Below are 15,594 nucleotides of genomic sequence, written 5' to 3' on the forward strand. Positions count from 1 at the left end.
AGTGCTTAAAGCTCTCTTCAGTATTACCTGTTCTGGTTATAAAATACTACTAGAATATTGTAGATTTAAAGTGACGTGCTGAAGGGCAGAGAGCAGAGTTATACCTGAACAGAGGGGCCAGAGCTAAGTACAGGAGCCTGTATTAATTAGCAATTAATGTTCTGGAGTTTGTATACGTAACTTGTTTGGGCTGTGACCACCTAGGCCTTGTGCTGTTCAGGCCTTCCCCCTGTGTCCTCACGTGCAAGGTCAGCAGTTTGGATGAAGGGTAAAAAACAAAAAAAGCAAAGGTGTTTTCACTGACGGGTAGTGCTTCCCAAAGGCTGAGGACTGCGTTTTAGCAGGGCTGGAGCCACTCCATGTCCTCTGGGGCCTTGCCCTGTTCCTAGGAATTGCAGGTGGGTGGAGGGGAATGAGGCTGCTTTTTTGAGGGTTGTGTTCAGCCCTCGGTTAGGAATGATTGAGGTGATAGTGACTAATCGGGCTTGTACTTTCCCATCCATTTTATGTGCGTTTTCCTCTTCAGTTTGTCTGAGGGAATCAGCGCATGGGGCTTTGTTTCTCCCTCCACCCCCTCTCCAGCAGGACCCCTGTATCTTATCTCTTGGGTGTCAGACCTGCACTGCTTCCCCGCTTCCCCTGAGCGGTCCTGGGGACGGCTCTGCCCCTCACAGGTCCCTTCGCAGCGGCGAGGGCTTCCGTGGAAGAGCCACTCCCCCGCGGCCCGCCCGCTGGATCGTGAGGCCCGCCGCGGGGCTGCCCCCGGCCTGCAGCTCAGCCGCCGCGGCTGGCGGGGATAACCGGCAGCGCCACGGGCGCGCCACGTCGCCATGGCAACGGCTCTTCTCGGGAGTCCCCGGGGCGGGGCCCGGGTGCCCTCACGACGTCAGCGGCGACGCCGCGTCACGCGGCCCATGCCGGAAGCGCGGGGAGGGGCCGAGGCGGGAGCTGCCCGGCGGCGGCGGCGGGACCATGGCGGCCGGCTATCACCACAGACCCAACGGCGGCGCCGGCGCCGCGCTGCCCGACCCCTCCTTCCTCTGGAACGTCTTCCAGAGGTGAGGCCGCTGAGCCCCGGGGGTACCGTGCCGACGGCTGCGGGGAGCGGGCTGAGGGGAGCTCCTTGGGGGGCCGGGCCCTGGCACCCCTTTCCCTCTGCGCTGAGGTGGCCGCCGCCACCCTCGTCATTCCCGGGCCGCTACAGGGCGAGCCGGGCCTTTCCCGGGCCGCCGCGGCCTGAGGTGAGACGGGGCGTTGGGAGGTGCCCGGAAACGGCGAGCTGGTGCGGGAAGGCGGTCACCGGCCATGGGCATCCCCGGCGGGGCTTGGCCGCCTCGGGGCCTTGCGGGGCGGGTAGGAGTCACGGTTGTATCCCTGTAGTGGGGTGCGTTAAGAGGGGCTTGAGGAGGAGTAAGTATGGCTGTATTTTAGAGCAAGGGAAGGGGGATTATTGGAAGTGAGAGGGTGCAACCTTGCAATCGCTGAAGTGATTTTTGACCTGAGAACCCGGAAAGGGTTATAGAGCCTGAAGGATCCATGCAGCAGCACGGGAAGGCTCGTGAAAAGGCATCTGATAAACGTTTAATGGAAAACTGGAAAGCTACCAGCAGATATTCTCTGGAATACATGTGGAGTAGGAACCTGCAGGGGAGTTATGAGGCCTGGGTTAAGAAATACACTGCCAAGACTGTGGCAGTAAAGAAGTTCTTCACGATTGTGTTACATCAAGGAGATGGAGCAGGTTCCTATGTTGGATCCATTTTCATGGGAGCTGTGTCAGAGGATGTATCTTGACTCAAGTGACAGCAAGAAGAGGTTAAGGAGCAGACAAACAGCAATATGTTGCTAAAACTGGCTAGTATTTGCTTAGTTACTCAGGAATGACTCAGGAATGTGGCCACTTACCTACCCAACCTTCCCTAAAACCACTTCATCTGGGAACTTGGGGGAAGCAGGCATGGTGCTGTTTCTAAAGGATCCAGAAAGAAACCTCCACAGTCTGACTTCTGCACCAGGCAAACCAGTAGAAACCATTAAACATAATGTAGGTAGTCAGGAATGTGGCATGGCTTTTGTTGGAAGTATCCCTTTCTGGCAGACTACTCTCCAGGTCCTGTACTGCATTTGGTAAGGATTGAGTATGGATGTGACGTCTAGAACTGGTGTAATTCACACAATAATTTCTTAGAGACTCAGCATATGGAAGTATCAAAGGTCTTTAAAGAAATCCAGTATATATGGAATGAAAGGGTAGATTCTAGCATGGATAAATGACTAGCTGAAAAGTGTGTGTGGTCATCTGCCACACTGATGGATGGAGCCATTTTGGGATCTTTATTCAGTATGTTTGGGAGCAACTGGGGGAAAGGAGGGTGAATGGCCAGATGAAGTTTGCTTCAGCTGAATCATTCATACTGACTGATTCCTGCAGTAAGTGATGGCTGTGAAGGCTTCAAGTTAACAGTCCTGAACGACTTGTCCTTACAGTCCTGTGTATGAGTGGATCGCTCCACGCCGTCACAGCCAGTTCAAGATCACTATATGGCGGCCAGTTAAAACCCAGAGAAGACACCTGACATCCACGAGGAAGAGCCGCTTTAACTTTGCATTATCTTGTATATAAAATCAGTGTGCTTTTTTTATCTTGCTCAGGAGCAAGATAAGTGGGTCATAGACCCACTTATTTATGAAAATACCAGGTTAGCACTTAGTAGTAGCTCAAAAGGTAGAAAAATGTTTGGATTATCTGGAAAAGAGATAGAGAATAAAAAAGGGGAGTATCTTTTTGTGTTACCATTTATGCAACTTCTGCTTGCAATTTGAATGTTGTATGCCATTTTGAGACGAGGAAGGAATCTCACGGAGTGAACTGAAAGGGTTTAAAGAAGGACAACAAGGACTAAAGGAAAAAACAGCTTCAGCAGAGGCATCAGCTGAGCAGGACTCTGCTTTGGAGTGGTGGTAACTGAGGGGAAGTTAAAACAGTCAGTGTCAAGAGGATGGTCCGTGCATAAAATGGGAGGAAGTCCCCACTGTTTTCAGATATTCTTCTAAAGAAGGCATGATCCTGCTTTATTTGGGCAGAAATCACTGGGTTTATGAGTTTTAGATTAGAACTCTCTTTTCTAAGACAATAGACTGTGGCAGCTGAATGGGACCTGTGCTTTTTCACTTTTTGAGTCCCACTGAAATGGGATGAGGCTCTGCAATCGATTCTTGAAGTACTTTGCACTAGTTACATTAGTGGCTTTCTCTCCATTGCCAACATCTTACTGAGAGAAACTGGGTGCCAAACCTGGGTCTCTAATCTGGGGGCCAGGCAGCTAAGTGACATTAGGCATTATGTGGATTTACCCAGCATGATGTGCTCTGCAGTTCTCTTAAAAATGAATAAATATACTTACTTAGCACACTCCAGAATGTCTCATCAGTGCTGAATGAAGCTTTTAGCTTGCAGTTACAGTGGATGGTTTACCAAGTACAATGCCATTAGTGACCCTTCAGGAAAAGACTTAATTTATCTGGTAAGAACCAGAATGTTGAAGTCTTCTGTAAGTGGAACCTGTTCATTTCAGCCATTTAAAGCTTACCAATATATTTTTTTTTCCCCCAGGGTTGATAAAGACAGGAGTGGAATAATATCTGACAATGAACTCCAGCAGGCATTGTCTAACGGTGAGTCTGTAAGTGAGCAGTGAGGTAGTTCATTGTAAACTTAATGTTAGTTTTCAAGTGAGTCTGCTTACTTTTATGCCATATTTATTTGATTGGGGGAGATGGGCGGTGTTCCCATTGCTGATTAATAATATCTAACTTTATTTAATATTATTACTATACTATTGAACTATTATGAATATTTTACTATAATATTTAACTATTTAACCTACAGCAAAAGGTTGAAGTGGAGTTAAAAATGGACAATCCTCGTGATCTTATTTTGTCTTACTGGATTTTTTTCTCATTGTCCCTGTTTTGTTTTTTGTTTTTATTTCAAGGGAAGTTTTCTGGGTTTGGTGCATGTTAGTACAATGCATTATAAACTGAGTACCTACTGTAAACATTACTGATTTATGTGCTGAGGAATGAAGGCATGCACACCTCTTTATCTTTTTCCAGCTCTGCTTCCTAGGAAACATAAGCAGTCATTTATAGATTCTTCGCTCATCACTACTGAACCTTTGTTTTTTTAACCAGGATCAGTGTTGAACCTGGACAAAGATCAGCTGTTTACAACCAGCCTTTTCACTACACATAAAATCTTTACAAACACTACGGTGCAGGAATTGGAGATGGTAATTTTTAATTACTTTTTTTTTCCCCCAAACTGAGGCATGTTTGGGTTTTTTTCCCAACAAAGCAGAAAGATGCACTCTAGATCTTGTATTAAAACTTACCAGTACTGTGTCAGTTCCCTTAAAGGGTAACGAGGGTTTGGTTAAATAACGCATGTAAGCAAAATAAAAAGTGGAAAGAATTTCCAGTAGCCTATTTTGACTTTCCTCTGGTGACTTAGGGTGGGTTGGGTTGTACTTTGCGGGTTGGGTTTTTTCCACTTAGAAACCTGAAAAAAATGCAAACTGAAGCTGTTTGTGCACCTTTAAGTCTGTATCAAGTTCCCTTCTCCCAAGGTTTAATTCCTTCAGCCTTCCTGTGCTTTGTGACTGAGAAGGTTTTAAGCTGATGCTGTGAGCTGCAGTCTGAAAGGTTCCTTTTTGTCAGTAACCACCTGACCAGAAATAAATCTGGATGGCTCCATTTAGTAAAATGGTGGTCTTGTACTATAATATTTGTGTAATAAGTCATCTGATAAATGAAAAGCAATATATTAGAGCTGCCAGACCTGATCCATAACTAAAATACTGTTTTGAGTAAAAACTCTAGTGAGAGCTAAATTAAACTGATGAAGTCACTGTTTTCATGTAAGATCACAGTGCTGTTCATACCTGTGGGAACCTGGCTTTACTTACCATTTTAAACTTCATGTATTTTAAATACATTTTCACCTGATTAAATGTAAGGCTAATAGGCAGTGATGACTATCTGAACTCTTTTCTTTCCTTATTTACAGTGTAGGTTAGCAGTTTCAGTGCTTTGCAGTTATGAGGAATCCCCACCAAGTGAATTCATTGTTAGACAAAATATGTGCTGTAAGCTTCCTTCCTTGTGAGCGATCCTAGATCTTGTACACCAAAGTTACTGACCATTCACTATGTTCTTTTAAAAATACTTCCTCCAGTGGATGTCCTGCAATATAACATGTGCTAAAAGAATGTTACATGTTTATTTCTAAAGCAGTTTTAAAAGTCTGCATAGTGCTCATCATTAAAATTTGATGTTCAGTGTGGTTTTGACATTCAGCTTTTCAACATAGAATCACAGAATGGTTTGGGTTGGAAATGACCTTAAGATCACGTAGTTCCACCCACCCTGCCAGGGGCTGGGACACCTCACACTAGACATGTCAAGTTTATTCAAGTAACAGTATACTTACCTATGAGGGAGATCATCACTTTGTATATTTGTTTGCACAATAAACTCATGTGCTTCCTCATTTTCTTCTGCACTGCCATGTAAAGTTAATAGCAGAGTCAGGGAAGGGAACAGTATTTCACTGGTTATTGGAACAGGCTGGAATCAGTACAGTTCTTCAGCACTGGAGTTGCTCTGATTTCACTCTGTGGTATCTAGAGGAGTCTTTCAAAAAATGAAACACGAAATATGTTAACTTTCCAGCTCTGTTTTCACTTTTTCCTCTCTTCTGTTCAGAGTTAAATGCTGGCACCCTATTAATGATTCCATTATTTCTTGTTTTTGTCAGGAGACATACAACTCTTAAGGTACTGACGTTATCTGTTTAAAATACTGCTTAAGCATTTTCGGAGCCATTTTTACTCTTTCTCAGCTTATGTTTCTGTTTATGTGCAAATAGTTCTATGACCTGCCTATAGCATAGGGGTTTTCCCCGTTGCTGTATCTGCATACTTACACTGATACCCTTTCCCTTCTATGGGAGAAACTCAGCACTGCCATGAGCACTACTTACACCACCACTGCAGCAAAGCAATGCAGCAAAGCAGCCTGCTTAATGCCAGCACAGCCCTTCTGTTAGGCAGCTGTGGTCAGCTAACTGCATTGCTGCATATGGCTCTACAGTACCCCTGGTCTACTGCTTTCTTTGTGGTCCCCACACTCAAACACAGTTAATGTAATATATGCTCCTTGGTCTTCCTGGTTCCTTCACAGGCTTTAGAGAATTGATGGTGAAATTCTAGACGAGACACAGGATTTCTCTGAATTTAAAGCTTAATGCTCCCACCCAAGGGCAAACTCTCCCAAAGCGACTAAGCTCTGCATATTCAGAGACGTACAAAGGCCCTTTCAAGCAGCAACATTTCTTGGTCTGAAAATACTAACTTAAACTAACACCTCATTGATTTAGCAATGGAGGTGGGATTTATACTAAACTCAACTCCAAATTGCACTGTGTGGTTGTACTATGTTAGGAACCTTTTCACTTCTGTCAGAAACTAATGTCCTGGGGTAATCCACCTGTAAAATAGGGACTAAGCAGATTGGTTTTTACTTAGGAAATAGGTATGAGACCTTGTCTGAATTGTAACTTGAAAGCTCTTCTGATCCCATCAGTAGAAGTGGGCCTTCAGTTTTGATCTTGCCTTTTATCCAGTAACTCCTGACTGCCTGGGATGAACAGAAGTCCTTAGTTCTTGAGGTTTTGGGGATGGGGGTTTGATGCAGCCTGAAAAATGCTGCTTCCTGTGTAGTATCTATAAAGCATTGGTCATCTCTGAACGGTCAAGAACATAATTATTTCAAAGCAGCCTTATTATGTATATAATATGCTAGCTCCATGTCATCTAGCTCTGAATTCACTGGGTTTTAAGTTCTTACCTGTTTTGTTGGGGGGGGTTTGGCTGGTTTGTTGTTTGGTTGCATTTTTTTGTTTAGGTGTTAACTCAGTATTGAGGCACTAAGTGATTCTTTCTGTTTCAGGCACATGGACTCCATTTAATCCAGCAACAGTCAGGTCAATTCTTGGTGAGTGTGGCTGTGTGATGTGAAATAGTCAACACACTGCTTTGTGATGTTTCAGAACATTGAAAATGCTATCAGTTGTTGCACTGGTTTGTTGGGTTTTTTTTCTCTCCAGACAGCCCAGCAGTAGTAAGTTAAATATTTCCCTTTGGAATAATACCAGAATGCCTTTTGCATCCACACATGTGCGCTTGCGAAAGTAGCCTGAGAAAATGTTACTGTACAACTGAATAGATAGTAAATGTAATTTATCCATAGGGGAAATTGACAGCTTAAATATTCTAACAGGATATTATATAGCTTGTCTCTGTAAGTAGTTTCTTCTGTTTCACATTTTAATCCTATGTTTTGCTCCAAAAAGATGCTTTACAATGTTTGAATTCTTTAGTGTCCTAAAATAATTGCCAGTAATGTAGAAGATGATGGTGGTAGAAGCATAAAAATGCAAGCACAAGAGATCTTTTCTGTCATATAGTTCATAAATCCAAGGACTGAATGTTTTGCTTTGTTTTTAATTATTCAGCAACAGTCTGAGTTCCACCAGTGTGTGACATGCAAAAGTATATATGTCATCACATATATATGTCATTACATACAAAGGTGACAGTATCAGTAAGTCAAACACAGATGACTATCCAGTGCAGTCAGTTGATTTGCGCTTGTTCTTGTGCCTTAGAAAAGAACAGCCCACCCTTTGCCCTTTTTGTCACTGAATGATCAATCGAGCCCTAAATACTCCCAAACTGGAAATGAAACCCCAGGAAAAATAAAACATTCTGTGATTCATCCTGGTCCTTTTTTATCTTGCTTGATCTTTTCCTCCTCCAGTGGGTGACCACTTGCTCTTTTTGTCAGAAGTTCCCAAAATACCACTTGTATTTTAGCAATTTACTTTGTATTCAGCACATTCCACACAGTGCTCTTGCTGCTGCCTTCAAATACTACCAGGTCTTACTGGTTTATGTGTGTTTTTTATTTCAGGCATGTTCGACAGAGAAAACAAAGGTGGTGTGAACTTCAATGAATTCACAGGAGTCTGGAAGTACATCACAGACTGGCAGAATGTCTTTCGAACATATGACAGAGACAACTCTGGAATGATTGACAAAAATGAGCTGAAGCAAGCGCTAACAGGTTTTGGTAATTCATTTGTAATTACAGTTTTTATGGTTGGGTTATGGCATCAAGTGAGCTTCTTATTGTTAGGGCTGTACTGCTCTGACAAATGTGACTCCAAACGAGGCAGGAGAAATGAAGTTATATCTTTTTAGCTATATGGTACCTTTTAAAGATGTCTGTGCCACGAGCACTTTCTCAGTTTAAGCTATTTCCTTTAATGGAAAACAAACCCAGAAAACATTCTACACGTGTACTGACACATCCAGTTTCGGTCTCCTCTGTAGCTGCTCCGAGAGTGTTGCCAAATACTTCAGGTAAATGAATTTATTCAGTACGCAATGCAGCTTGTTGCTTCTTGGAACAAGAGGTAACAGCCTCAAGCTTGCGGCAGGAGAAGTTTAGACTGGATAGTAGGAAAGATGTCTTCACAGAGAGGGTGATCAGGCACTGGAAGAGGCTGCTGGGGGAAGTGATGGGAAGTGGTGGAATCAGCGTCCCTGAAAGTGTTCATAAACCATGTGGATGACATGGTTTAGTGGTGGACTTGGCAGTCCTGGTATAATGGTTGGACTTGATGTCTTTTCCAACCTAGTTAATTCTGTGATTAAAACGAAGCCAGCTGTCTATGTTATGGTAGACTTTGCTTATAAAACCTTGAGCTGCAGCCCCTAAACCGTTCCCTCAACTGAATTGTCACTTCAGTCAGTAATTATGTTTACTATGACTCTGTGTGCAGCTATTACTAGGGACAGGTATCTCTTATAGCTCCTTACAGGTTCCTGTTTCTCAGACAAGCCTGCTACGCACTAGTTCTAGGATTGTGGTAACTGAAACTTTCTAAAGCCTTTCTCTTTTTCCAAGGTTACCGACTGTCTGACCAATTCTATGATATCCTTATTCGGAAATTCGACAGACAAGGAAGAGGACAAGTTGCTTTTGATGACTTTATTCAGTGCTGTGTTGTTTTACAGGTAAGAAACGTGATGCATGTTTATGTCAATTGAAAAAAACAAAACAAAACCAAAAAACAAGCCCATCTTTTCTTAAGCTTTTATGGTTCTCAGTTTAACTATATTATTGCATCTAGAAGTTGCTTTCACTTACAGTAAACCATTTGAAGAAAGTATATGAGAAGTGCTGGAAACGTCATCATTTACTGGTCTTCATTAGTTATCCATCACAATGGGGGGAGCTGTAAAATCGTAGCAGTGGCCTAAAAGGAAAACACTTACTACGGTTTTCCAGTAGTTGAACACACACAGTTCCTCTGGACCTTTAATGTATTAAAACTGGAGTGCTCCATGTCCTGTGGTGCCCATAATTCTCATTGTGTGAATTGTGAGGGGTTTTTATATCTTCGCTTAAGGGTCTGACTAAAAGGAATCTGACGAAGCAACTGAATTATTGAGTCTTCTGTCACTGCTCTTCCTCCAGGGGCAATGGTAGTAAAAGACATTTCAAACAAAAAGCCTTTCAGTAACAGAAAGTATGTGGGGAACAGAGAGGTAACACAGGTGTACTGTTTTGTTTGGCAGTCAGTCACTGGATGATTCCTCACTTCATTGCTAAAGGTTTCTCTCTGGTGTATCTGACTTTCTAAAAAGACTGGGGGAAAGCAGGGAAACTGTAGCAATGGACAAGCCCAGTTTTTGTAGGATAGGAAAAAGGTTGCTCTTGTTACACCGGCCAGCTTTGCAACACTGTCTTAAGCTACCTTTCAATACGTGATGAAGGAAAAGCAGGGCCCTGTGGAAGTAATATGTCCATTATTTCTGCACAGGTGTCTTCTTCTCCTTTTAGCCTTATGTCTATAACTGTAAGTCTGTGGAAACATCAATTGCCTTTATATTCATTTGTAATATAAGCCAATTGTATTTCATTATAAACTCTGATAAAGAGAGCTTTGAAATAGGGTGTCATTCAGCTGGTGTTAGTGAAACCATGCTGGCGGTTGGTTTGGCCACTGTCTGTATTGCCTGGCATCTCTGTCTGGGTTATACAGTGACAGCTTGGACGCTAATGACATACAGAGCATGTATAGGAAATGGAGAAGGCACTTGTTTGATTTGCCTCCAGGTGATTCTCAACTGCCTCATGAGAATTGTGCACTGTTTCTCCCCCACCTCAAAGCCAGTTACACAAAGTTGTCTGGTCTCTATAAAGAAGTGCATAGATATGTAGGTACTGGAGCATAGGGAAGTTTTAGAATCTGATCTGCTGCATGAGACTGTCAAGTGCCTACAGATGGGATGGACAGAAAGTGCTACCCAAATGGCAAGGGGAGTACTTATCCTGATGTACAAAAATATATGGTTTTTTCCCTCCTTTTCAGAGGCTGACAGATGTGTTCCGCCGATACGACACCGACCAAGATGGCTGGATTCAGGTGTCCTACGAGCAATATCTTTCTATGGTCTTCAGCATTGTATGACACTGCTAACCAGGAACTGCACACTGGTGTTACACAGACTGGAGTTGCCAAATCATCACGTACTGAATAAGATTATTGATGTACTATAATAGATATAACTTCACAGTCTTAAATTTTGTATGTATGTACATTGGCCATCACCAGAATCTGTACTTGAGTTGTTTTTTATTTTGTATTCCTGTATGATATGTCCATCTCTGCTTACTGTCGTACAGAAAGCACAGAATCTAGATTTATGTGGTGCAATGTCAAACTTGACTTAACCTTCTTTCACATATCCTGCATGGGAAAAACATGACTCTTTAGAAACGCCAAATTACAATAATGCTTGTTAGTTTAGAAGGGAATTGAAAGTCAGAAGTTGCACAATATGTTTTGCATGTGCCTTACTTTTATAAGAGTTTAATGTATTAATTTTTAATACAGAACTTTAAGTAAAGACACTAGGATCAGCTTTTATAGCCTACTTTACTTCTGTATGGGTTTTTTTTAAGGGGTGGTGGTTTTATTTTTATATGCTAGTTTTCTACGGCTCAGGGGTCCCTCCCATGGAACAGCAAGGACCTTTCTTCCCTGCCTTATTTTATTTTCTAGCTGCTGCCTTCTCTCAGAGTATCCTCAGGACAACTTCAAATGCAACTTCTTCATGCCCATGGCCAATACTAGACCATCCTCAGTGAGTTCCCTGCAAAATTAACCATATCTAACTACTCCAGAGGTGTCATTCCCTCTGCTTGAGGGGCTTCATTAACATCAACAGCCTTCCTTCTTGTGCTGAAGCACTTTGAAGTGGCCTTGAACTGACTGTCAGACATTGCCATCACCTCATCCTCTGTCTCACCATTTACAGGTGGCAAGGAACACCGTGGTAAAACAAGCAGAAAAAGTAATGACTGACTCCTGTCACCATCTCCTGCAGTAAATTCAAAGCAGAAAAGGAAAGTTAGCAAATCCTCTTCAATTGCTCAAAGAAAATCTTACAGCAGCACTATACAAAGCACTTAAAACCACTCAAGCAGAAAGATTACTTCTAACTGCTACGCTCTGGGATATGTTTACAGCCCAGGGCTTTTAGCTTTTATCCAAAGACTTAAGTTAGCAATACTTACTTATTCCCAAGTTCTTCCCTGTCCCCAGCTCAGTGTATGCAGGCAGCCCCCATGCACCCCTTTTTTAATTTTGAATATCACAGTTATGTGACAGCTCACAGGCAGCTTAGCTGTCATTGATATGTGCCTATACATAAACCGATGCTGTCAGTGATACCAGGCAGATATTACAAGAGATTATGCAGAGAAGGGTTGAGTGAGTCCACACACAGAGACACCCACCCTAAAAAAACACCAGTGTTACAGGGTTATTCCCAAGTGTCTCAGTCAGAGTGCAATGCCTGGTGTCAGGGCAAAGACAGCCAAGTGGCAACCATGCAGCGATCTGGCATCTGTTGTGCAGAGAAGCTGCTACTAGTTGATACGTGATAATTGAACAGACCCTGAGTGACAGTTCAGTAATATCTTCTGAACAACTGCTGCTGTGAAATACGTGGGGACAGACCAATGGTCTTCCAAGCATAAGCACACCAACTGTTGTCTGAGTTGCTGACGTCTCATCCAACAGCCTTGGGCAGACTGTGAAGGTTACGTACCTTTAAGGTGATAACGGAGAGAGAGTTGCAACAGTTCCTGCTCAAACCTCACCTCCCCAGAAGGCAGAGAGGATCACTCTATATATTCTCTTCAGAAAGAAAAAAAAAATAAGTGTAAGAGCAGCCCCAAAGTCTGGGGCTTAAAAGAGCTTCTCCATGAAATGGCCTGTTCAAAAAGGCTTCCTTGTTCCCTCCCCAGTAAAACCATCCCTTTGAATCCTATGTTCACCCTAACAGGCTGAGAGAGTTGGGCTTGTTCAGCCTGGAGGAGGCTCTGGGAAGACCTTATAGCAGTCTTCCACTACCTAAAGGGGCCTACAAAAAAGCTGGAGAGGGACCTTTTAATAAGGGCATGCAGTGACAGGGTAATGGGGAATGGCTTTAAGCTGACAGAAGGGAGATTAAAATTACACATTAGAAAGCAATTCTTTACTATGAGTGTGGGGAGGCACTGGCACAGGTTGCCCAGAGAAGCAGTGTTCAAGGCCAAGTTGGACAGGGCTTGGAATAACCTGGTCCAGTGGAAGGTGTCCCTACCCATGGCAGGGGGGAGTGGAATGAGGTAAGCTTTAATGTCCCTTCCAACCCAAACCATTCTGTGATTCTGTGAATGTGTAGGGGGAAAGAGCATCTAATTTGGGCAGGATCAACCAGCTGCTGAATGCCACTAGGATATACAGTAATGAAAGTAAAATCCCAAAAGGAATGAGAAATGTGAAAAAAAGAGCTCTCTACAACAAGCTCAGATGAAAAGGTCTTAACCTCAATTGACACAGTTGTAGCAGTAACATTTTCTAGCGACACTTCTGCAGTTTCAGAGCTGTAGTTGCACTACACTTTCTGTGGAAAACCAAACAAAAACCCCACAAACAACCCACAACAACACCACACCCAAACAACATCAAAACTGGTAGTAACATTTGCATAAGTAATGTCTGACAATTTTTAAACGTAGATAACAACTGATCAGTCCTATGGAGTCTTAAATCAAAGCTCTGGCAAGCACCTGTGGTAGAAAATGGTATTTTCTCCGTTTAAGCAAGAAGGTCTATGTAAGGCATATGGTGTAACTCCTGAGCATATGCCATTAGAAACTACTTAAACTCTCCACTAAGTATGAGAAGGAAAAAAGGAAGAAGTGAACAGGGATGATAAAGTAAAATGCATCTTTTCTGATGCACAAGCAAAACATCCACAGGAGAATTTCAGGGAATCAAGTTTGTATGCTCTATAATAAATTGCTTTGGTGTTACCTTTTTGGTCAAAATTACACAACAAGATACAAAAAGTTGGAATAGTGAATGCAAAAAGAGATTATGACAGCTCAATGAAGACTAACCCTGGCTTAGCACAAGTATTTAATGCACAGAGAAATATTTCAGGTAGGGGTGAGAAGAAAAAACACAACAGAGAAAATAAAAAATGGACACTGGAGAGTAAACTGTCTCACTTCTTTAAATTCAGTTTACATGGAGCTAATGATATCAAGTAGATGTCTAAGGCCAGGCATTTATGAACATACGGCTCAGCAGCATGGGGAAAAGTACTGACCACTCATAAACATCATGAACTTGTATTTCTCACTTCATGTGTCATTTTGATTTATTTTTTCTGATATTGCCTTATAGGTTTTACTATTTCTTAATATGCTTTTGCCAGTAGAAAACTCAAGAACACTTATTTTAGCATGGATCAATTCATAAGATGAGATTTAAGTCGATTTGCAACCTCTTCATTCTGAACAACAAAAATTAGCATCTATTTTATATACCTCTTTTTATTCTGCAGAAATGAAAGCAAGTAATTGCCGTATTACATACCAATCCCTTGGAATCAACTACAGTTTCTTCATATAGCATCACATTGAGAAAGAGAATACCTTTCCTGTGACATTCTTTCCTTGTCTTAAAGTGAAATGTGTCACAACTTGTAAAACTGTGCTAATTATAAAGGCTCAAATTAACTGAACTGGCATTAACATTTGTGGGAAGAAAAGTAAACCTGTATTTTCCTGCAACAGACAGTGCAACATTGAATGAATACTCTTCCTAAGTAGCTAACTTAGAAGTAAACCAACCTTTCTTCTTTTCTGAGTTGGAAAGGGTGTTAAAAGGGCTATTAGCTTTCTGCTAACAGAATAACTTCAACGCATCTTCAAAAAAAATAACAGAAGATTTTTTCTGTAATACATTGATATAACAAATACATTAAAAAAGCTTAAACAAAATACCTCCATTATGTGCAAGTTTGTGTTCCAGCATATTTCACACGTTAAAAAATTAACCCCTACCTCCCTTCCCCTTTCCAAAACCAGTCAAACAGAATTAAATGCAGTCTCTTCCCTGCAAGCCAAGATGGAGATTCTTGAATTTGTTCATCTGTTTCCAGTTCCGCTCCTGTTGCTCCTTAATCTTTTCCTCTAGTTCCTACTAGCACACTGACTAATGTCTGAATATTTAGTTCTAGAAAGGGGAGATAAAAACGTTTAAAATTACTTCTGTTTCATGTTACTTAACATAATACAGCAGAGTATGTTAAAATGAAAGGCTTACTATTAACAGGCTACCTAGTTAAGCAACTCATTTTAGTACCATCAGTGTAGCTTGCATTTGTCCAAACTTAAACCTGACAGCGATACAGTAGCACATGCCCACTTCCCTTTAAATCTCACAATGTATTTTCAAAGGAGAACCTTTTCTTTTTAATAGTATATCACTATTTTTAACATTAAGGAATAACTCGACAATAATCTGAAAACAATAATTTGACATATTATAAACCAGCTCTTTGATAACATTTCTCTTTTGTTATCCCAATGTGTTTGATCCATCTGGAGTGTCTTCACCTATTACAACACCAGACAAGTTTGGTTCTGTAAGCATTCCAGTATTTTTTTCCTTATGCCAGTATCTTCCCTCCCCGCAGCTGCCACCGCAACAGTGTAAACTCTGATCATGCTATAAGACACTAGCTAGCAAGGTGACCTAGGACAAACTTTTCGATACAGGAAATTTTTGTGCTATCAAAATTTCCTGCCACTCACAGCTCTATTTAGTTGTCAAGAGGCAAAGTCTCCTCTCCTCAGAGAGGCTGTTAATGCTGTTCCCTCTTCAGCTGATACAGATGTTGAGCAAAAGGAACTTTCCCTCTGAATGGAGCACACCATCTCTGCAACATGCTATCTCTGGCTTATGTTAAAGCAACTATGTTGGTGTAACTCATTTTACAGGAGAACTAATCAGTTTTTCTTTGAAGTGCTGTGTAATATGGAGCCGACTGCTCAAGCACCCTGGTCACTGTAGGTATATCCTTGTAGTCTATTCAGAAAGCTGGGAATAAGACCAGC

At 42.1% G+C, this 15,594-nt stretch overlaps 2 protein-coding genes across 4 annotated transcripts in view; one reads left to right on the forward strand and one right to left on the reverse strand.

The window, feature by feature from the left end:
- Positions 1-901: 901 nt before the first annotated feature.
- On the forward strand, positions 902-11,069 carry PDCD6 (programmed cell death 6). Of its 3 annotated transcripts, none has more exons than XM_065667814.1 (6): positions 902-1,058; positions 3,614-3,675; positions 7,012-7,056; positions 8,035-8,193; positions 9,034-9,143; positions 10,505-11,069. In XM_065667814.1, exons 1-6 carry the CDS (start codon positions 973-975, stop codon positions 10,601-10,603), a joined length of 561 nt encoding a protein of 186 aa, XP_065523886.1. In that variant the 5' UTR covers positions 902-972; the 3' UTR covers positions 10,604-11,069. The 3 variants fall into 3 exon arrangements, with proteins under 3 accessions (XP_065523886.1, XP_065523887.1, XP_065523888.1); XM_065667815.1 differs by having other exon boundaries at positions 8,035-8,187; XM_065667816.1 differs by lacking the exons at positions 902-1,058; positions 3,614-3,675 and adding an exon at positions 5,819-5,837.
- The window catches only part of LOC136008474 (uncharacterized), a 29,562-nt gene continuing 23,070 nt past the window's right edge, over positions 9,103-15,594 (reverse strand). Inside the window, exon 16 of the mRNA XM_065667813.1 lies at positions 9,103-14,710. Coding sequence (XP_065523885.1) covers positions 14,655-14,710 — 56 coding nt within the window. The 3' untranslated portion in view covers positions 9,103-14,654. The remainder of the gene's footprint in view (positions 14,711-15,594) is intronic.

The sequence above is a fragment of the Lathamus discolor genome, chromosome 2 (assembly GCF_037157495.1).
Source record: "Lathamus discolor isolate bLatDis1 chromosome 2, bLatDis1.hap1, whole genome shotgun sequence".
In the NCBI taxonomy this organism is placed as follows: Eukaryota; Metazoa; Chordata; class Aves; order Psittaciformes; family Psittacidae; genus Lathamus; species Lathamus discolor.